The sequence below is a fragment of the Pelophylax lessonae genome (assembly GCF_965119305.1).
Source record: "Pelophylax lessonae genome assembly, chromosome: 1".
Lineage (NCBI taxonomy): Eukaryota > Metazoa > Chordata > Amphibia > Anura > Ranidae > Pelophylax > Pelophylax lessonae.
Window position 1 is genome coordinate 598,795,473 of NC_138768.1, and position 24,072 is coordinate 598,819,544.

Genomic DNA, 24,072 nt, shown 5'->3' on the forward strand with positions numbered 1-24,072 from the left:
TGATTACTGAGAGCCCGGCAACAATATAGCATACAGTGTGCGGTGTTCAGAAGTATGGAATTTACAGCCCAGCGTAAAAAAGCAGTGGTCAGTTAAATGACCCTATTAGAACTGTCTATACTGGAATGATTGGTATGCCAATCAAAAATTGCACTTAAATATAAAATAACCATTGCTTCAACTCTCGTCCATAAAATGATTTATTTTGTACCGTGCATTATAAAACAGAAATACACTAGTGCAGTGCAAGCTTCACAAATGCTATACTCAATACTACCGAGTATAATCGAGAAGCAAAAAGAAACTGATTGAACTCTTTAACACTTTTTATCAAATCATAGTTTTTAATATCCACTTTTTTTTTTTTTTTTTAAATCAGAAAGCACAGTATAACCCTGCACCATAAAACTAACAGATTTGTCTTTAAAAACCCATCTCGCCCAGGGTACCCATCAGGGATTCACATAGCAAAGAGAGTTGAACCTGCTAATTCTATGGGTACTAAGTAATATATGCTGCACCTGCTCTGCATGTACATCTACATATACCTAAAAAGATTCAGGTCTTCAATAGCAAACACCTTGCTTCAAATCTACTTCTTCAAATTCCAGAGATAATACATTTTGCTGTAGATTCAGAGAGTGCTGTGAGCAAATATCCTCACATATGCAAAGCAATTGGTTTCCATTCTAGCATGTCTCTTAAAGAAACCATATTTCTGGGCCATGCACATCCATATACACAGCTGACTCTTATGCTGTTCTTTCAATTTGCATGATGCATACCCTGCAGTGCTGTCTATCCTATGGCCCAGGGGCCACTCCCACCTACCAGGTCCAGGACTATCCAGATGCACCGTTGATCTGTACCCCAGTGTGGCCACATAATGCCATTGTCTAGTGCCATTCATAGCACCCACCGTCCAGGCATTGGAAGTAGGCCACCTCAATTAAGTACGAGACCTGGCCTGTTCATAATGAACAGACTAAATCTTGGATTGGTACTCAATTGAGAGGGCCTACTTTTGTTCAGTTATGCTGGCTGGTGATTCTCTGGGGGGGGTTTGGACCCCTAAATTCCTCCTAATCTACGCCCGTGTGAAGTCAGGGCTGGTAGAGGAGAGTAAAACAAGCTACTAAGTGAAAATGAAAGTGTTTTTTGTTGTAAACTTCCCAAAGTAAGGTAAATGCCCACTTAGTTAGCATTTACCATAAAAAGTTCAATTTGAAAGATTTTTTCCCTCCAATCTTGTTCTAATGACAGCCAAAAGGTGCCACTTTCAATCCTGACAACAATGGTCACCAGCTGGAACACAAAGGGCCAAAAATACCTGGCAAAGGTTCAGACACCTTAAAACTCTAAGGGCTCTTTCACACCGTCTGCCTCCGTAGGCAGATCCGTGCTGCTCAGCAGGGGATCGTAAAAACACAGATCCCCGCTGAGCAGGAAGGTGACATCTCCCTCTCCGCTCTGTGTGCGGAGAGGGAGATGTCAGAGCCCTATGCATCTCTATGGGGGAATCAGATGAGAGCGGACCGTCTGATCCCATACCCTGGACAGATGAAAAATAGGGTTTCCATCCGTCCGGATTTCACGGTCAGGATCGGATGTGGATGGCAGCAGACATGCCTCCGTTGAAATTCGCTGCCCCATAGGGATGCATGGGGGATCCGATCAGACCTGCCTAAAAAACAGACAGGCGGATCTGATCGGATCACTCGTGTGAAAGGGGCCTAAGCCTCCGTTCACATTAGGTCGCTCCGACTTAGGGGGCGACCTGTGAAGTCGTGTGCAGCGCGACTTGAACGGACTTCACATAATTGAAGTCAATGCAAGTCGCCTCCAGGTCGCCCCAAAGTAGTACAGGACCCTTTTTCTAAGTCGGAGAGACTTGTGTCGCTCCTATTAGAACAGCTCCTGTACTACACAATGGGAGCATGAGGACCTCGACTTGTCAGGCTGACAAGTCGCAGTCCAAGTCGTACCAGTGTGAATGTGGTCTTAAGGTAAAACTTTTTATGTTTGTGTTTTGGATAGATACGTTTTACAGTGATCCTGTAAAAATAAAAAATAAAAATCTAAGCATTTCCCTACAATAGAAGAGCTATTCTGCTCACCTTTTTATTTTTAGAGGTCCATGCCCCAAGCTTCATTTCATTCAAGAGCTGCTGCCTTCATTAGACTCTTCAGTAAACAACATTTCCTGCTGTGTGCTGTGGTCCTATTATCCAAAATCGATGTCATCGACCAGATGTTATGGTAGGGGCCACAGCATGAAACCATGGTATGCAGTGAGGTACAAAGGCATCCAACACTAATGGAAGTGCTAACTACTGAAGAGTCTATGGAGGCTTCAAAACCTAAACACAGTGAAGGTAGGATACAGCAGAAAGTGGAGTATAATAGCAGTCCTACTGCAGATAATTGCTGCTTTGATCATTTTAGGTGACTGGCAGGATGAAGTTTGATGGTCATTTCATCCATTCCTAAAGTCCTGAGTCATGGGACATGTACACTGCTAATAAGGCATAATTCAGAAAGCAAAATACTATTGTGAAGAGCCTCAAATAAAAACTGCCATTCTTTTACTCTAAGTCATATACTAGTTTTATGGTGGTGATGCTTCCTCCATCCAACTTCTCTCCAAATTGCATTACTTTCCCAAGTATTAACATCTGACCCAGCAGTTAGAGAAAGCCTCCTTCCATATATGGTTTCCTAAAGTGCACCTGTACCTAAACCAAGCACTCTAATGTACAGTTATGCTCATAAGTTTACATACCCTGGAAGAATTTATGATTTCTTGGCCATTTTTCTGAGAATATGAATGATAACACAAAAACTTTTCTTTCACTCATGGTTCGTGTTTGGCTGACACCATTTACTATCAATCAACAAAAATTCTTCAAATATATTAATAGTAAAAAGGTCAGGTCTGAGCATGCAGCCCTTTACAAAATAATCAGGAGTGGGTGACTGGGGACAAAGAGAAGGCAAATGTAAAATAATTAAATACTTTCTTCAGCTCTGTATATACAAAGGAGCATGGGGGAGCTCAAGACCATAATGAGGACGGTATTGACACAGCCCCAAATGATCAACAATGGCTCAAAAGTGATCTGGTCCAGAAATATTTAGACCGAATAAGGGTGGATAAAGCGCCTGGACCAGATGCCATCCACCCACGCATCCTAAAAGAATTGAGCGCTATAATTTCTAAGCCTTTGTTTCTATTTTTAGGGACTTGTTAAGGACTGGAATAGTACCACTGGATTGACATAGGGCCAATGTGGTGCCAATATTTAAAAAGGATCAAAGTCTTTGCCAAGTAACTATAGACCCGTTAGTTTAACTTCTATAGTCGGGAAGATATTGGAGAGTTTAATAAAAGACCACATAGATGAGTTCTTGCTGGAAAAAAATATTTTAAGCAACAGACAGCATGGATTCATGAAAGACAGAAGTTGTCAAACAAACCTGGTTTCTTTTTATGAGGAGGTAAGTGAAACCTTGGACAGAGGGGTGGCTGTGGATGTAGTATACTTGGATTTTGCAAAAGCGTTTGACACAGTTCCCCACACACGGCTAATGTGTAAGGTAAAATCTACTGGCTTGGAAAGATCGGTTTGTAATTGGATAGCAAATTGGCTAAAAGATAGAATTCAGAGAGTAGTGGTTAATGATTCTTACTCTGAATGGTCTAAGGTTATCAGTGGTGTACCCCAAGGTTTAGCGTTGGGACCCTTACTTTTTAATACCTTTATAAATGACATAGGGTCTTGGATTAAAAGTAGCATTTCAGTCTTTGCAGATGACACCAAGCTTTGCAGTGGAATACCTTCCTTACAGGATGTCTCCAACTTACAAGCTGACCTCAATGCACTGTTACATTGGGCAACTATTGGCAAATGAGGTTTAATGTTGATAAATGTAAAGTTATGCACTTGGGGGGTGAGAATATGCATGCATCATACATACTAGGTGGAGTAGAACTGGGGGAATCCATAGCGGAGAAGGATCTGGGTGTTCTGGTAGATCATAAGCTTAATAATAGCATGCAATGCCAAGCTGCTGTTTGCAAAGCAAGCAATGTCCTTTCTTGTATTAACAGAGGCATGGACTCCAGAGAGAGAGATATCATTTTTCCCCTGTACAGATCATTAGTAAGACCTCATCTGGAATATGCAGTTCAGTTTTGGGCACCAGTTTTTAAAAATGATATCGGGGAACTGGAAAAAGTGCGGAGAAGGGCAACCAAACTGATAAGAGGCATGGAGGACCTCAGCTATGAGAAAAGATTAGAGGAACGGAATTTATTCTCTCTTGAGAAGAAAAGATTAAGGGGGGATATGATCAACATGTATAAATACATAAGGGGGACCATATAGTGAACTTGGTGTTGAGTTGTTCACTTTAAGGTCAACACAGAGGACAAGGGGGCACTCTTTACGGCTAGAGGAAAACAGATTTCATCTTCAAATACGGAAAGGTTTCTTCACCATAAGAGCTGTGAAAATGTGGAATAGACACCCTCCAGAGGTGGTTCTGGCTAGCTCACTAGATTGCTTTTTGCTGGATTCATTCCTGGGTGTTCATTATATAAATGGGTATTAATATTTATAGGTAAAGTTGATCCCGGGAATATCCGATTGTCTCTCGGGGGATCAGGAAGGAATTTTTTTCCCCTGCTGTAGCAAATTGGATCATGCTTTGCTGGGGGTTTTTTTTTTTTTTGGTCGAACCAGATGGACTTGTGTCTTTTTTCAACCTGACTAACTATGTAACTGTGTTTACTCTTTTTAAATCAGAACAGCAGAAACTACCCAAATGACCCTGGTCAAAAGTTTGCATACCCTGGTGATTTTGGCCTGATAACATGCACACAAGTTGACACAAAGGGGTTTGAATGACTATTAAAATGTAACCATCCTCACCTGTGATCTGTTTGCTTGTAATTTGTGTGCGTGTATAAAAGGTCAATGAGTTTCTGCACTCCTGACAGACCCTTGCATCTTTCATCCAGTGCTGCACTGACGTTTCTGGATTCTGAGTCATGGGGAAAGCAAAATAATTGTCAAAGGATCTGCAAGAAGTTTAACTGTATAAAACAGGAAAGGGATATAAAAAGATATCCAAGGAATTGAGAATGCCAATCAGCAGTGTTCAAACTCTAATCAAGAAGAAGTGGAAAATGAGGGGTTCTGTTAAAACCAAACCACAGTCAGGTAGACCAACTAAAATCTCAGCCACAACTGCCAGGAAAATTGTTCGGGATGCAAAGAAAAACCCACAAATAACTTCAGGTGAAATACAGGACACTCTGAAAACATGTGGTGTGCCCGTTTCAAGATGCACAAAAAGGAGGCACTTGAAGAAAGATGGGCTGCATGGTCGAGTTGCCAGAAGAAAGCCATTACTATGCAAATTCCACAAAGTACCCAGCTTACGATACGCCAAACAGCACAGAGAAAAGCCTTTTGGAGTGATGAGACCAAAATTGAGCTTTTTGGCCATAACCATAAACGCTACATTTGAGAGGAGTCAACAAGGCCTATGCTGAAAGGTACACCATTCCTACTGTGAAACATGGAGGGGGATCGCTGATGTTTTGGGGATGTGTGAGCTACAAAAGGCACAGGAAATTTGGTTGGTCAGAATTGATGGCAAGATGAATGTAGTATGTTATCAAAAAATACTGGAGGACAATTTGCATTCATCAGCCCGGAAGCTGTGTATGGGACGTACTTTGACATTCCAACATGACAAGGATCCTAAACACAAGGCCAAGTCGACCAGTCATTGGCTACTGCAGAATAAAGTGAAGGTTCTGGAGTGGCCATCTCCATCTCCGGATCTCAATATCATTGAGCCACTCTGGGGAGATCTCAAACGTGCAGTTCATGCAAGACAGCCCAAGAATTTTCAGGAACTGGAGGCTTTTTGCCAGGAAGAATGGGCAGCTTTACCATCTGAGAAGATAAAGAGCCTCATCCACAAATACCAAAAAAGACTTCAAGCTGTCATTGATGTTAAAGGGGGCAATAAACGGTATTAAAGCAGAGTTCCGGCCTCAAAAAGTTTTTTTTGATAAAAATACCCCCGGGACAGTCAGGGCTAGTGCATTTCAGCAATGATAGTCTCTGAACTGTCCCCGGGTTCACTTACCTTTTAGATGAAATACTTACCTTGAAAATGTCTTGTCCAGCGCTGCCATCTCAAGTGTGGGCAGCTGAAGCCAGAGCGTCCTCTTCGGTGTCCTCTTAAGGGACATCAGAGTCCCAGAATGTCCTACACCGGCCCCGCTCGTCACTTGCAGTGCAGGTGCATCATCCCTGCACAGCTTCTGGGCATGCCCAGAAGCTGTTTAGCAGGGAATGACGCGCCTGCACTGGAAGTGACGAGCAGGGCCGGTGCAGGGCATTGACTCCTGGGAGCGATGACGTTCAGCTCCCAGGAGTCAATGCACGCAAGAAGAGACGGCGCAGGCTGCGGCTGCAGAGGGAGGAAGTGGAAGGAAGGTAAGTATATTTTCTTCAAAAACAAGGTAAGTAAAGCAAAAAAAATTGTGATTATCCAATTCTTTTTCAGGTTACTTAGAGCAAGCGGATGTCAAATTTTCGTTTTGAGGTCGGAACTCTGCTTTAAGAACTGGGGTATGTAAACTTTTGATCAGGGTCATTTGGGTAGTTTCTGTTGTCATTATGATTTAAAAAGAGTAAACACAGTTGGTTGATAATAAATGGCTTCAGCCAAACACTAACCATGAGTGAAAGAAAAGTTTGTGTTATCATTCACATTCTCTGAAAAGTGGCCAAGAAATCATAAATTCTGCCAGGGTATGTAAACTTATGAGCACAACTGTAGAGATATAATTGTATTAGGTAGCAGGAGAGCTCCCCAATCATGTGATTTTGATTGTAATATTGTACCTACAATTCAGGGTAATTCTATCACTACAGTTTTACCAACTTGTGTAGTTGATCACGGTGCTCTCAGCAATTATCATCATCTTGTGATACCACCAAACGAGGAGAACAGAGTGCAAGTCTGGATGATTAAGCTGACAGGTGAGCAACCTTGCTGATTCCAAAGCATGTAGTCAACAACTAATGGGCCATACACACAATACAATTGTCTTTAGATTTTTTCCTTTGGATTTACCAAAACCATATAATATGAGGTCAAATCTAACCACTTTCGATTTGTATGCAATCAGGCAGGCCCTTGCACTACATAGTTGAAGGTAAATCTAAAGGAAATCTAACAAAAGTTGTATAGTGTGTATCCAGCTTACGGATGCTGCAGAGCTCAGAGATAAAATGAGAGTAGAGCTGTCAATCCAGAGTGGCAGAGTTGTGTAAATCACAAGGCTGGATGAACAGATCTATGGATCTTTCAGCAGGTCCAACAGTTCACATTTATGTATTGAAGCAGCATATTTAGTAGTTTACCTGGAATTCCTTTTAAGCACAGTGAATGTATGTTGAGTGAAAGTTTAGATTAACTGCAAAAGTAGAATACTAGACTATGGAAGGTACACTTAATGAAAATGGTTCCAATATGTTCATATAAGAAGGAACTTATTTCCCCGCTGTATACGGGAGTGGAATACTTCCCAGATTGCCTATGCTAAAACACTCATAACAAAGAGCAGTATTATTCTTCTGAAAAAGTTAATTGACAAAATAGTAATTGCAGTAGCATAATGAAGTTGGCGCTTAAAAAAAATAAAAAGCGACTGTGCCACTGTTGTTTACCAGATGAGCAACTGTATTAAAAGCCGTGGGCAATATAAGTGCTGAAGAGGAAAAAAAATGAGCAAACTTAACAACTCATCTCATTATTTTGTGTTTGTTTACCTCCAGCGTGATGGATTCAAACTATGCGCCAAATACAGCACTAGATAAAAATGGTCTTCCATCTTGCATGCCTAACGAACTAAGTTTTTGGAAACAAAGTTATATTTTATGTCCATTTTTTTGATAAAACCACAACAAAGATATGTTACCATTTCTCAAAATCACTTCTGATAATAGACTGCGATACCATTTGATTTGTACTAAAGGCTGTCTATAGCCACCTAAAATATATACAGTACTGTAGAAGTAATCTTTTCTGCCACACGGTCTGAATAACATCCTTGACATGGATCACATCCGTGAATTTCAGGTAGGAATGCTTAGTTTTTGTCTTCTACTCATATCGCACACGCATTGGATCTGACATTGTCACTCTGTTTATACTTCTGATCGTGACCGGAAAGTTTGGCACATGATCGGGTTTCTATTTACACACCTGTGTAGTCTCAAGCCTGCCATAGACATGATAGGATGATCAGGCGTGCAGGCATGATCCAATTAAAAATTGGCAACTTTTTTTTTTTTTAACACATTTGTGTAAGGGGCAGAGTCAAAGGTAGTCAACTTGCTAGCTTAGCTATAGGGGGCCTTAATTACAGCCAGTAAATTCTATTCAGCATCTGTATTACTCCAGATGACTCTCAGACTGAAGACAAGCCACATGAGTCGGTTAAAGACTGCAGACGCACAGCAGCAGGTGATCAGAGACTGCAGACATGCCAGAGAAGAAATGATTATAGACTGAGGCATGCCACAAGAGACAATCAGAGACTGCAAGCATGCCACAGACAAGATGACCATATTTGGCAGACAGAGTAAGAGACAGCAAACATGCCACATGTGGCTGCCAGAGACTGAAGACGTGGCAAAGAAGATACAGTCATAGACTGAGGCATACTGCAAGAGACAATCAGAGACTGCAGACATGCCAAAGAAGATATGGTCATAGACTGAGGCATACCACAAGAGAGTCAGAGACTGCAGATATGCCAGAGGAGATGGTAAGAGACTACATGCCACAGGTGGCTGCCAGAGACTACAGACATGCCAAAGGAGATGGTTAGAGACTACATGCCACAGGTGGCTGCCAGAGACTACATGCCACAGGTGGCTGCCAGAGACAACAGACATGCCAAAGGAGATGGTTAGAGACTACATGCCACAGGTGGCTGCCAGAGACTACAGACATGCCAAAGGAGATGGTTAAAGACTACATGCCACAGGTGGCTGCCAGAGACTACAGACATGCCAAAGGAGATGGTTAGAGACTACATGCCACAGGTGGCTGCCAGAGACTGCAGACATGCCACAGACAAGATGACCATATTTAGCAGACAAAGAGTCAGAGACCGCAAACATGCCACATGTGGCTGCCAGAGACTGGAGACCACAAACATGCCAAAGACAATATAGTCATAGACAAAGGCATGCCATAGGAATGAGAGACTGCAGACATGCCAAAAAAGATATGGTCATAGACTGAGACATGTCCAAAGAGACAGTCAGAGACTGCAGACATGCCAAAGAAGATATGGTCATACACTGAGGCATGCCATAGGAGTGAGAGACTGCAGACATGCCAAAGAAGATATGTCATAGACTGAGACATGTCCAAAGAGACAGTCCGAGATTGCAGACATGCCAAAGATGATACGGTCATAGACTGAGAGATACCACAAGAGACAGTCAGAAACTGCAGGCATGACCATAGATGACCATATTTAGTAGACGTGCCATAGTCAGAGACCACAAACATGACATATGGCTGCTAGAGATTTCAGACTTGCCCAAGAGACAGAAGGCACACCAAAGGAAATGGTTAGAGACTACAGACGTGCCACAAGAAACGGTCAAACAGTAGGAATGCCAGTAGGGAAATACTATGCTATACAAGACTACACAGATCACTGTCTTCACAGCCCCCTTTAAAATAAATGTTCTCACATTTAATCATCCCCACAAGATCCATTATAAACATAAATGCAGAGCAAACCAATTTACCCATTTAACGCAATAGCCAGCGGGGACGTGCGTGATGATTGGCCACAGGGGGAGGCAATTAGCGGGTCCAATGGACGTGATGTCCACCGGCCACCCGTGATCGCTCCCCAGAGAGACATAAAGGCGGTCTGCCTTTGTAAACAAGGCAGACCGCTGTTCTGTCACAGATAAACACAGTGATCTTGTGTTCCTGCTATTTAGGAACATGGATCTCTGTGTTCATCTAGTGAGTCGATCCACCACACAGTTAGAAAGCACCCCTTAGGGACACAATTAACCCTTTGATCACCCCTGGTGTAAACCCCTTCCCTGCCAGTGTTAGTACAGTAACAGTTCATTTTTTTAGCACTGATTACAGTAGTAATGTCACTGGTTCCCTCAAACATGTCAAAAGTGTCAATTAGGTGTCCGATCTGTCCGCCGCAGTCCCTCTAAAAATCGCTGATTGCCGCCATTACTAGTAAAAAAAAAATTAAAATAAATAAAAATGCCATAAAAATATCGCATAGTTTGTAGATGTAAAAAGGTAAAAATAATAATCAATATACGCCTATTGGGTTATTTTTTTACCAAAAATTTGTGGCAGAATACATATTGGCCTAAATTGAAAAAAAATTGATTTTTCATTTTTTTTTTTTTTTTTTATTATTGGTTGTATTTTATAGCAAAAAGTAAAAAAAAATAGTTTTTTTTCAAAATTGTCGCTCTTTTTTTGTTTATAGCGCAAAAAATAAAACGCAAAGGGGATCAAATACCACCAAAAGAAAACTCTATTTGTTGGAAAAAAAGGACATCAATTGTATTTGGGTACAGCGTCGCACGAATTGTCAGTTAAAGTAACGAAATGCCGAACCGCAAAAAATGTCTTGATCATTAAGGGGATTAAACCTTCCGGAGCTGAAGTGGTTAAACACCAATACGATTTCTCATGTGGTTTTAGAGAAGGTAGACCCTCCCCTTTAGAAATATGTTTGAGAAAGGTCACACTAAAGCAAAGAAAAGTTTCTGCAGAACAAAGGTTTCTGTATTATGTAACCTCTCATCACTAATGTTTGCTTTGAAAACAAGGCCAAGCTTCTACCTAAAATACACCAAAAAACATTTTGCAGCAAACAACTGCTCTGTGTTCACATTAAAGATTAGAAGACTGAAATGCTTCTACTGGGAGAGCTGGCCTGCTACAAAAATGACTTCAACAACATCATTGTTTCTGCTGTAAACTTTGAGAATGAATTGCTCTGCAGTTCCGCAGCTTTAGAGGTTAGTGAAGGCCTGATTAAAGTGGAACTTTGGAGAGAACATGAAAGTATATATAAAGGCAAAACTTTTTTTAGTTTTGGACAGAGTGGAGAAGGATTAGAACACCTGTCAGTTTTTATTGCTGTCTGTGCCCTGCCCTGTACTGCTGCACTTTTTTTTTTTTCTTACCTGCAAGGCGAAGGCATAATGTGCGAGTATGTATCGCATACTAGCCCATTACGTGGAGCCTACCTCAAAACAAAGCATTCCAGCGATGCGATCTCATTGCTGGAGACGGCGTCAATCTTCACCCGGTCTTCCCTTCGGGTTTGTGGACTCCGGTTCTTTGACTGGCCGGAGCCGCAATGCCGTCATTACAGAAGCCGCGGGTCACAGCACAGGGCTCTGAAGAAAGGGAACGGGCAGCCGTTCCTTCAAAATGCATGCGCCAGTGATTCTACTGGCTGCATGTACAGTAAATATCTCCTAATCAGTGCACGTTTAGGAGATATTTACACTAACTATAGGTAAGCCTTATAATGAGCTTACCTATAGGTAAAACCTAAAAATGGAAGTTTACTTCCTCTTTAATGAGATTCCCCCTCTATTTGTCCTGTTTACCATTATCGTTGAAAGTAAAAGAAATTACCCAAATTTGGGTTTTCCCCAGAAATCTTCCAATGAGTACACTAGTTCTGGTGACCTGGGGGTCCCCAAGAAATTCCCTTGATTATTCTGGTTTGGCTATGGGACAGGAAGTGAAGGGAAATCTCTACAATAGGACACAGATGGTAAAAGCTACTACTATAAAAAAGTGGGAGTCTAAAACAATTTCTAATTGAAAGCTGCAGGCACCCAGCACCCTCTCATTCAAAAAGTGTCATGTGCAAGTAATCAATCACTAGTGCTGCGCTTCCAAAACCAAGTATCAAAATATAAATAGGGAAATCACCATATAGTATGCATATAAATAATAAAACAATGTTGCCAGCGGCTGGAGGGAACGATAGGACGCCAGGACCCTGCCGCTCTGCAAGAAACTAACCCTGAAGGAAACCCAGAAATACCACAACAAAAACAAGTGAACACCGCCCGGTGGCCAAAACGAATACTACACCTAACTTATTATTTTTCACAAATAATTAAAAGGATCAGGATGGAGGACTACCCCACCACTGGCATTACCAAGTACCACATTGGTTAGACCAGTGCCCACCCCCAATTTCTGTGTGGAAACAGAAGGACCAGAGACAAGGTTCAATGGCAGAATCCCTTTAAAAATATGGTGAAAATTTCCTTGACAAAGGCGTAAAGCCGAAACGCGTAGGGATTTAAGGATATCTCTCCCTACAGACTTCACGCCATGCAAGCGTGAATAATAGAGAGACATATCAATTGTCACCTATCACAAATGTCACCTCTTCTTTCTTATCTTCACCAATCACTAATGGGTCTATAACCCACACCTCATATGATTATTGTATCCATGTGTCAATAATTTTTGAATAATAAAAAATACTACTTTTCAAATAATCGACTCTATACTAGCCCATAAAGTCCCAAACCATTGGCTTGAGGTACCAAAAAATACCCTTTACAAATCTTCAAAGGGATGAAGGCTAAAACCTACTAACAAGGTCTTGGGAACCAAACCCATTAGCAACTGTTGCTAATGGTAACCCAGTGGAACCTGTGTTCAGCAGCTCCCCTGGGAGTAGTGCTACATTTTTATCAAGTTTTTTTATGGGTAAAGTTCTGCTTTAAGACTTGTTGAGAATATACAAATGCTTTTATGTCCATACCCTGGCCACAGGTTCCTTCACAATATATACAGTATATTTTTTAAACAAACAAATGTGCATATCTCCTCCAGTGTCAATCGAGACAGAAAAGTTCAACACATAAGCAGCGCTGAAAAGATGGTATAAACCCACACAGGAATATACACAGGTAAGTCCGCAAAAGTCCAAAAGGGTGGGATGGCCAGACACCACGAAGTGAAGTTGCGAAAATAAAGCTTTCACTGCACCATGTGACCCCCCTTAGGTAGTGCTCACTCACCAAATTTACGATAATATGTGTCTTTTAAAATATATCTTTGCTCTGGATGGATCTCAGCCAGGGATGCATGCCCAGAATTTTCCCAGGAAATGCTGTCTCCAGAATCCGGCTTATATGCTTAAATAAACCTTAGCCAATGGCCGCATACACTTCCAACAAGGACATGAAGGAGCATACAAAGAGAAAAGGCTCATAGGGTAGTAGTCCAAAACAAAGATTTATTGGCACAAAACCCCCCTAACCCCTTCTCTCTACACTCACACTGTTTCCAATAAAACAGCACAAAACAATGTAAAAACTGGCAAAGACAGATGACAGCTGTGCCGCCAGGAACTCACCGTCCCTCGCTCGTCAGCGTCCGGAGGATCTCAGAGCCGTTCGTGGCAGTCGCTCAATGTCTGGTTACCGCGTGCTCATGTATGACGCGTTTCGTCGTCAGAATGACTTCATTCTGGAGACAGCATTTCCTGGGAAAATTCTGGGCACGCATCCCTGGCTAAAATCCATCCAGAGCAAGGATATATTCTAAAAGGCACATATTATCGTACATTTGGTGAGTGAGCACTACGTAGGGGGGGGGGGGTCACATGGTGTGGTGAAAGCTTTATGTTCTCAACTTCACTTTGTGGTGTCTGGCCATGCCACACTTTTGGACTTTTGCGGACTTACCTGTGTATATTCCTGTGTGGGTTTATACCATTGTTTCAGCGCTGCTTATGTGTTGAACTTTTCTGTCTCGATTGACACTGGAGGAGATATGCACATTTGTTTGTTTGATTATTTATTTATGAGGCAGCAGCTACTATATATTGTTTATATCTTTTAATATCTAATAGAGATTGAATATTTGTGTATATATTCATTTTATATTTCCTGAGCACAGGGTGATTGAGATACATTTGGGCTACGCTTATTGATCTCAGTATTGTTTGATATATATTTTTTAATTATTTAGATTTCAATTCAATAAATGCAATAATGTGGTGACCCACAGAGACTATTCTAATGAACTTATATGTGTGGTTAGCAGCAAAGATCCCTAGAAACAATTTAAAATGATGTTAGTTAGAAGCAGATGAGTGCATGGAAAAATATGAAACACAATTAACAATCTCTTTTGTTACAACTATTCAGGGTAATCTTCTGCTACTCTATGAATGCTTCTCTCATAAAAACGTTAGCTAAGTGTGCCATTATTAGAGAGACCCAACAACAGGGACTTGAAAACCCCCTGGTGCTTTTATATTAGGCTCTGATATACACAGATCATTGTAAATAATGCAATATGATCAAGCACCACTGCTTTCTGTGATATATCCCGTACATAGAACAATCGATAAGGCCATTCTCTTTCATTACACTTCTCTAAATGCTTTGCCAGGGTATACTATACAGCTAATGCACTTTCTTTCTCCTACACATGTTCATATATAGCGCAGAGGTAGTCAGGCATGAAAAATAGCAAATTAAACTGTATAGACAATTAAACAGACATTGACAACATTTATTTGATTTGTCACTACAGGCGTTCCGTGATTTTGTGCACATCCTCCAAATTGATTACATGCCACATTTCCTGTTCAGTGGTTTGCCTGTACGGCATATTCGTCACATAACGAACTCATATTTGAAGCTGGTAATACAGAGCAGTCTACTTCTGTAATAAGCTTTAGAGGAGGATTATAATCCATGGCTGGAAATCTAGTGCAAAGACTGTAATGTATGAAATTGGCCCAGGCAGTTAGCTGCACATAGCAAAGATAGCCAAGGAGAAATGAAAGCTCAAATCCTCTTCAAATAAGGACTAGTGTTGGATGTGTCATATTTATACTGGGTGGTTTCAAGTTAGTGCAGCAACTTTATGTGTCACTGCTGGAAGCTAGTATCATACCTCTCTATATTGTATGACCGTAATACTGTACTGGCATCCCTAGCATAGGGAACAAACTTTTCAGTGAAAGGGAATTTAAAAGACACGTGGCCATTTACTAAAATTAGAAGAGAAGCGGTTTAACCTTAAACTACGTAAAGGGTTCTTTACTGTCAGAGCAGTAAGGATGTGGAATTCTCTTCCACAAGCAGTGGTATCAGCAGGGAGCATCGATAGTTTCATAAAACTATTAGATGGGCACCTTAACGACCACAACATACAGGGGTATACAATGTACCATTGACATAAGTAAGCGTGCGTGGGCGCACACAAACACACACACTGTGTCTTTTTTCAACCTCACTAACTATATACAGGCATCCCCCGTTTTAAGTACACTAACTTTACATACACTCGCGAGTACAGACACAGCCTGGTCAGCTTGGCATGGCACTACTCCCGGTTTTTAACTTTGGTGTCTATGGGAAATCTTGGTCAGCTTGACATGGCACTGCTCCCAAACCATAAGTGACAGGGATACCAAACTTAGGGAGCACCGAGAGGAGACCCAGGACTACAACATATCCTTTTTGTGGCCAGCCAGCTTGACAAGGTAATCTACCATATCATAGTCCTGGATCCCCTTAACATGCTCCTCAAGCTTGGTGTCCTTGTCAGCAGTGCTATGTCAAGCAGACCAAGATTTCCTATGGAGCTAGTGTATTAACATGCATTGAGAAATTAAAAAATGTATTGCTTCACTTCAGTGTTAATTTTGGCAGCAAATTTCAATTTAGTTTTAGTCTTAGTCTTAGGACTAAAATGGCATTTTAGTTTTAGTCCCATTTTAGTCTTCTGCAAGTGTTTTAGTCGTATTTAGTCGACTAAAACTCCAGTATATTTTAATCGACTAAAACGCCCTACATTTTAGTCGACTAAAACTCATTTTAGTCATCTATAATCAAATGGGTGTAGTTCAATTGCAATTTGTAATGCATTATTTAAGCATTTCTCTACAATTTCCAAACTCATTATATACTACTGCTGGTCCTGGAGTGAAAAATCTAATATGTTATTATTTATGCTTTGAGCATGCACCAGTGTTAATTTTTGGCAGCAAATTTCGATTTAGTTTTAGTTATAGTCTTTTGACTAAAATGCCATTTTAGTTTTAGTCGTATTTTAGTCTTAAGACTAAAATGCCATTTTAGTTTTAGTCGTATTTTAGTCACCTGAATTGTGTTAGTCGACGAAAACGTTTTAGTCGACGAAATTAACACTGCTTCACTTTAAGTACATTTTCGTTTTACATATATGCTCTGGTCCCATTGTGTACTTAAAAGTGGGGTATGCCTGTATGCATAGCAAGCGTGTGGAGGTTCCAGGTTAAAGATGATAGCAGGTATGGTTAGTGATCAACATATAGATCAAAAGAGGGGAGATAGTAAGGAAATGAGTACAGCCTGTGTATTATTGTATTTTATTTTGTATTAACTGCACTCACTGTGCACACGGCACTAATAATGTTTTCATTACGTTTGCATTCTTTTGAGTCCTGATTAGAATTAGCCTGCCTATGTTACGCCCCTTGTTACAATAAAAGTAATAAAATAATAATGTGATACCTACGTAATCATGTGTATAAAAGCCTTCAATTGTGTCAAATAAAACATAATTATTTTGGAAAGATGCGGAGTGTAGCTTTTTGGGTCTGTTCCTTACTGCAGTAGTTATTAATTTATAACCACTAATCAATATGATAGGAATTGCCCATCTATAAAATGTTCAGAACAATCCTATATATCCAACTGTGGTAATTCACAACATAAAAATTGTTAAAAAATTTAGGGCTGTGAAACCAATTTCCAACCCTGGATAATCCTCTGCCCTGATGTAGAGCAGATGGGCCTCACCCCCTCCCTGCCACCCTTCTCTACTGACCCTCTTCTTACTGTTATTTTTCTCCTGGAGGCCTAATAGGGATTTTTGCTCTTCTTACCCTTTCCCTTAGTTCTCGATCATCTCTTTTTTCAGATTTTACTTGAGACTTGTTCAGGGCCTTTTGTGGTACTCCTCTGAGGCCCTCTCTGCAGTCCTTGCTCTCCCTTGTAATCTATTGGATTACAACTATCTGTGCCAGGTGCACCAGGTGGGAGTTTATTCTCCTCTACATTCGTTCTAATCATAATGTACTGTTATCATTTAGTTACTATTCACCATTGCATTCTATGTATTATTTAGTTATCTGTACTGTGATTATGTATGAAGACACCTGTTAATTGACACTTAGTCATTGTCTCTTATGCAATGCTTGTTATTACCTATTTTCAAAAAAAAAAAAATATATATTGAACAAGAAAAGTGTTAAAAAAAAAAAAAAAAAACTGCCATTCACAAAGTAATGAGCAATGTGGGGATGTCTGAGCTAACACTAAAACTATAAAATATTAGACAGTTTAAAGCAGAACTTCACCCAAAGGGGTAAGTTCCGCTCTTCCTCCTCCTCCCCCCCCCTCCTCTGACATATTTGACACCTTTTTTTTGCAGGGCTAACATTTAGTTTTTTTTTTAACTATAAAATATTAGACAGTTTAAAGAGGAACTTCACCCAAAGGAGTAAGTTCTGCTCTTCCTCCTCCTTCCTCCATCCTCTGAAATATTTGACAACTTTTTTTTGCAGGGGGGAGCGGGTACCTGGTTTTGACAGGTATCCGCCCCCACTTCCGCTCAGATCGCCTAGGCAAAGTTTTCCACCCCCACTTGGCCCGCAGCCTTCTGGGATCACAGGTCCCAGAATGCCGTGGGACCATTCACAAAGCAGTTCACGCATGTGCAGTGAGCCACCGGCTGTGAGGCAGCAAGGGGTTACAGTTGGCTGCTAACTGTTAGGATGCCGGCGCCGGGGACCGAAGACCAGTAAAGAAACTGGCTTGGGTGAGCACAGCGCTGGATCCTTGGGCAGGGGTCTGTTTATTTAAAGCCAGCAGCTAAAGTTTTTGTAGCTGTTGACTTTTAATATTCACTTACCTTAATGAAGCTCCTCTTTAACTAAACAACACATTTTTATAAATTATTTGGGGATCAAACCAGCACCACCAGATACACAGATAGGAACAAGATCTACTTAATTCACAACACATGCATTTCAGTGCTTTTTTTTCTGCATCGTCCAGTGCTTTCAGGTCCTATGCGTTCTGGTTCCAGAAAAAAAAAAAAAAAAGACCATGCTGCATTTTTCCTACACAGAACTGTACTGGAAAGCAGTGAAACGCATCAAAAACACAACTACACGCATCCCCTTAGTACAGTGAAAAAAAAAAAAAAAAAGCAACTGGAACGCATTCGGAAATGTCCAAGAACGCATCAAAAATGTGCATGCAGAAACACATCCAAGAACGGAACTGGAGGACGTTTTTGTTGCATGAACTAGCCCTTATTATGGGTCCAGATCATGAAGCCATAAAGCATGTGGTATTTGCCATAACAGTTGTTAGGATATGATGATCATCAGTGAATAAAGCCTCATACAAGAAGACTTCATGCACATGGGATGTTTTTCTTTCTTCCCCTGGACACCTTTGCTACAGGGAGGAAAAATAATTTTTCAAACGCGTTTAGGCACATTTAACGCTCGAGTGGTCATTCCAGTGGCCAGAATAATTTACTCTGGCCACTGCAATGACCGCTCAAGCATTAAATGTGCCTAGCATTTAGCGTTTTGCAACCAGTCTACTTACCAACCAAATTAACCTGTCCAACAGTACCGTATTTTTCGCCGTATAAGACGCACTTTTTCTTCCCCAAAACTGGGGGGGAAAAGTTGGTGCGTCTTATACGACAAATACACATTTTGCCTGCATTAAAACTGCCCCTAACTTCGTGTGGTGCTTGCTCGCAGTCCTCTTTTTATGCTGTGTGTGCTGCAGGCTGGATTTGTTGCATGTACTGTGGGCTGTGGAGACTTCTCTGACCCTCCCTGCATGGCCAGGCTGTGTGTGTTCGGGCTTCCCTCTCCCTCCTATAGAGCGCCTTGTCCCCCCCTCCCGACAGTCTATCCACGTGCTGCCCCGGCACCATGTCAACGCTGAGCTTACCGGTATCCATCAGTGCGGGCTGTGCCCCCTCCTGCTCCATACGTTCCCGCTCCTATTTTATTTGATGCCCGTGTTTGATGGGCAGAAGAATTGATCCGCCAAAGCTCCACCCCCCGAATCCCGGGGAGAAGACACCGTCCTCCCTAACTCATACTGCTGCTCCTGCTCCGCCCCCACTTCGCCTACTACTCTATTGGATGCCCATGATTGATGGGCAGAAGAATGGCTCCGCCCCCGAATCACGGGGAGAAGACACACCGCCCTCCCTACGTCATACTGTTGCTTCTGGATAGATCACAGGCAGCGTGTGGGGTGTGTGAGAAAGTGTTCAGGCGGACCGACTACAGGGTAAATGAAATGTAAAATGTGCATACACACCCACACACACCTAGGGTCTAAGAGAGCCTACAGTATTTGGTTCAGAATCTTTTTTTTCTAGATTTTCCTCCTTTAAAATTGGGTGCGTCTTATATGCCGGTGCGTCTTATACGGCGAAAAATACGGTATGTGTTAAAACAGGGGTTTTATCTATCCATTAGAATGCATGTACTCCCACTGTGGAGACTCTCATAAATTTAGAAGGGTTAGGACTGCAAGTAATACAGGGTGCCGTGAAGGGGCCTTGCAGCTTATTCATGCTTTTGCAAATGTGTGCTAACTAAACCCCAGTTTTTAATGCATAATGTTGGACAGGTTAATGTGGTTGGTAAGCAGACTGGTTGGCGAGTTGAGCTGGGAATTTTCTCTGGTTTTGTCTTTCATGCGTTTGCCCTTCCATGTGCTCCTTGCTGTGAATGCCAGTTATAGATGGGGGCAGGGGCCATCTCTTTGTTACTGATGTTATCGTACTACCTGATAAAAAATGTTTTGAATGTGAGGATCATCCACATTTATTCTGAATAATGCATAGCCAGGTCTACACAGCTCAACAATATACATAATATAAAAAACTTTATAGCTTTAATTTAACTGCTGAAACTGGGACCTGTCCTGGTTTGGAAAAAAATGGACTCTTGTAGTGGCACTAGTACTTTAAGCAGAAGTGATAATATACAAAAGTTTACCGCTTACATCCAAAGTATATCCCACATTACACCCTCCAAGTCACAAATATTATCAGAATGCAAAGGGCTCAGCTAGGTTACTGGGATCATGGTACCAAAAGTGTCTCTCATTCTCTGTCATTTGAGGTTCATTCAATGAGCTGTTGTTTTTTAAAAAGGAAGTAAAGCTTCCTCTGTAACTTGTACCTATAGGTAAGCCTATAATAAGGCTTACCTAAAGGTAGTGTAAATATCACCTGTTTAGGAGATATTTACTTTGCATGCAGCCAGTGACATCATTGGCACATTCGCTCTAAAGGAACGGCCGCCTGTGCTGTTCCTTCAGAGCCATGTGCTGTAAATGGCGGCTCCCCTGCACATGCACAGGAGTGATATCATCGCGGCTCCTACCAATCAGATGGCCGGAGGACACGAACCCAGAAGGAAGACAGGGGAACATGTCGGCCATGTCTGCGGTGAGCGGGCGGCACTGTGGGGGGCTTCGTTCTAAGGTAAGTATTTCATATTGAGCTAGTATGCAATGTATAGTTGCTCATTATGCCTTTGTCTTTCAGCTTTTTATTTTTTTTGGAGGTTCACAACCTCTTTAAAAAGAAAACTGTAGACTAACTGTCCCCCTTTTCAGGGGCAACACTTACCAGCAAGGGGGAAGAGGGGTGAAAGGGAAAAAGCAGTCCATACACCCAAAGATTTGGACAGGGTGGACGGAGGAATTTTAACATATTCCTCCATCCATGCTTGAAGAACAAATCTCCCCCTACACTGGATAAACAAATCTCCCCCTGTGGCCGTCTCGGCACTGCCAGCTGTCAGAATACCCAAACGTCTACTTGGATGCAGGTCTATGTGTAATAAGGGGGCGCCAACCCATAAGTGCTATAACCACTTGAACTCCAGAAGATTTACCCTTCTTCATGACCAGGCCATTCTTTGCGATACGGCACTGCATTACTTTAACTGACAATTACGTGGTCATGCAACACTGTACATAAATTAAATTAATGTCATTTTCTTCCCATAAATAGAGCTTTCTTTCGGTGGTATTTGATCACCACTGTTTTTTTTATTTTTTGCACTATAAACTAAAAAATACTGACAATTAAAAAAACGAAAAAAAAAAAAAAACAATTTCTTTTTACTTTTTGCTATGAAACATATCCAATAAAAAAAAATGTAAAAAATCGAATTTCTTCATAAATTTAGGTCAATGTGTATTCTGCTACATATTTTTGGTAAAAAAATCCCAATAAGCGTATATTGATTGGTTTACGCAAAAGTTATCATGTCTACAAACTAGGGGATATTTATACTAAAATTTGTATTTATTTCTTTTTATACTAGTAATGGAGGCAATTAACAACTTATAGCGGGATTGCGATATTGCGAGGAACAATCGGACACTGACACACTGTGGAAACTAGTGACACTAATATAGTGATCAGTGCTAAAAATATACACTGTCACTGTACTGACACTGGCTGGGAAGGGGTTAAACATCTAGGGCGATCAAAGCGTTAAATGTGTGCCTAACCAGTGTTTTTTGTGTATACTGTGAGGTGCTTTCACTAAGGGATGTCCTGGATTTTATTTTCTGCTTTACAGGGAAACAAAATCTAGCACAGAGCTCTGCCTGGTTTACATATGCAGAGTTCTGTACAGTGCGTCTTCTCGTCGCTCAGCGGGTGCCAGCAGACATCCACTGGCCCACTTGATCTGCTTCTGCTATGACTAATCACAGCAGAAGCAGTGCCCTCTACCTGGAAGAGCAGAATTCTCTCTCTCTATATATATATCTATATCTATATATAGATATATATATATATCTATATCTATATATAGATATATATATCTATATATAGATATATATATCTATATATATATATATCTATATATCTATATATATCTATATATATATATATACACACACACACACACACGATTCTGCACAGAGCGGCCGACCCTGTAGCAGTAAATCTACTGTGGGGTGATCAGCAACTGGATAATTAAGTGAAGCTGCCCCTTGAAGTGTAAATAACACTAGAAGCTTCCTGAGGACGTACCTTTGAGAAATGCACTGAGGCTGAGTCACTGCCATTACTTTCGGTTTGTCTCTGACGTCACATCTAAGTCTGTGGAATGCACACCGGATCTATGGATGCGAGCGGTGTTGCGCGGACATTGTCCCTTGACTGAGCGGTTTGTGTTGATGCCTCTCAGGCACTTACATGTGAGTGCATAGATCTTTTATTTATGGGATTCCTTTATCTTAATAAATTTACTACACTTAGGGGTACATTATTTTATTGGGCTTGTAGTTTCTGTCATTTATAAAAGAGAACATGCATTGAAGTTTATGGTGATCACACATCCGGTCCTCCTTCACCTTTGATTTTATTTCTATGGCTTGGCAGGCCTCTCTTGACCACAAATGTCTGGTGAGTGAGTAATCTTACCACACGTGTTGGATCACTTGGCTTGGATTAGACAAAAGCTAACTTTTTAAGGTCACTTATGCCTCGTTTCCACTGAGTGGTACGGTTCGGTACGCAATTTTTGCGGTTTCCATTGTCAAAAGTTGTAAATGGTACCCTAATTCCAAAACGTACCGTACCACTTTTTTGGTACCCTTTCGTTGAGGTACCAAGCACATTAGTACCGTACCAACAGGGTGGAGCAATACTGTTGAGGTACTGTTGAGCTTAGGTACTGTTGGCAGTGGAAACACAAGCCTGATCAAGGTGTACCGTACCGAATTGTACTGAACTTTACCGAACAGTACCATACTGCTCAGTGGAAACGAGGCAAAAAAGGCACGGTGATCGGGAGGACACCTATACATCTTATAGACAATATTTGATATTTGTTATTGCGTACATTGTGCCATTTCATTAATTGTTTATGTGAGCACTTTTTAGTTGATTTCCAATTCTTAGTCACTTTTTTTTTTTAATGTATAAATATTATTAAGAGAGTAGCGCCTACCTTTACATTTTTTTCAATTGGATGGAGGTGCTGTCCGGCAGACAATGTTCTGCCTGGCTCCAGGCGGAGTGGTGCCGACAGGGTCACCCACTATCAGCTGGCTCATTAGGAACTGGCTGTAATTTGCTTAGTTTTGAAAATGACTATTGAGCTTTACTTTTGCATTATACCTAATAACACTTTCATGAATGTGCTTTAAAACGGTCACTCACCTGTCACTGGAGCATCAATATCCAGTAAGTTTTTTTCCATGCGGAGAATTGAAGCTCCTTCTGTTATTAATCGAAGAGCAACGCTTTCTTCCAGTCTTCCCTCTTTCATTAAGTGGGCTTTTAAGACGTCTACCCGAGGTTTGCCATCATTGTCAAATACTTCTTTTGCTGTAAGCCTATGATTTGGTGGGAATGGTACAGCTGAAAGGAGAGAAAAAAAAAAAAAAAAGGCAAATATTAATGACATTATTAAATATCAGAGAAATATAGGCTCATGCCCTCGAAACATCTGCCCAACAAGGCTCATACTTCAGTCAACCTTTACCCTAATGCTGGCCATACACTAGCCAAAAAATTGTTAGAAAATCTGTCATTTGGTCCGTTCGTTCGTTTTTCATCCAGTTAATGGAATGAATATCAGTTTTAACTTTTCAGAGCTGAAAAATTGAAAAAACTGTTTGGAAAATTCTGCTGAACGAACGATAAATTGAAAGGTTAATGTGTTTCTCGCCCGAACTGTTTATACTAGGCATATGTGACAAAGTGAATGAAAATCTGAATAATTTATGTCCATTTAACGATTTATTGATCAAAATTCGGTCATTACATGATGGCACGATCGTCTGCTCTCACGGCCGAGTGTTTTTTTTTTCGTAAAGGAGTTTAAACAATCTTTCGTATAGTGTATGG

At 41.1% G+C, this 24,072-nt stretch overlaps 1 protein-coding gene across 4 annotated transcripts in view; it reads right to left on the reverse strand.

The window, feature by feature from the left end:
* PPP3CA (protein phosphatase 3 catalytic subunit alpha) overlaps positions 1–24,072 on the reverse strand; it is a 466,059-nt gene that overhangs the window by 199,726 nt on the left and 242,261 nt on the right. For all 4 annotated transcript variants that reach the window (XM_082243610.1, XM_082243608.1, XM_082243611.1 and 1 more), the window contains exon 2: positions 23,383–23,583. In XM_082243610.1, coding sequence (XP_082099736.1) covers positions 23,383–23,583 — 201 coding nt within the window. The remainder of the gene's footprint in view (positions 1–23,382; positions 23,584–24,072) is intronic.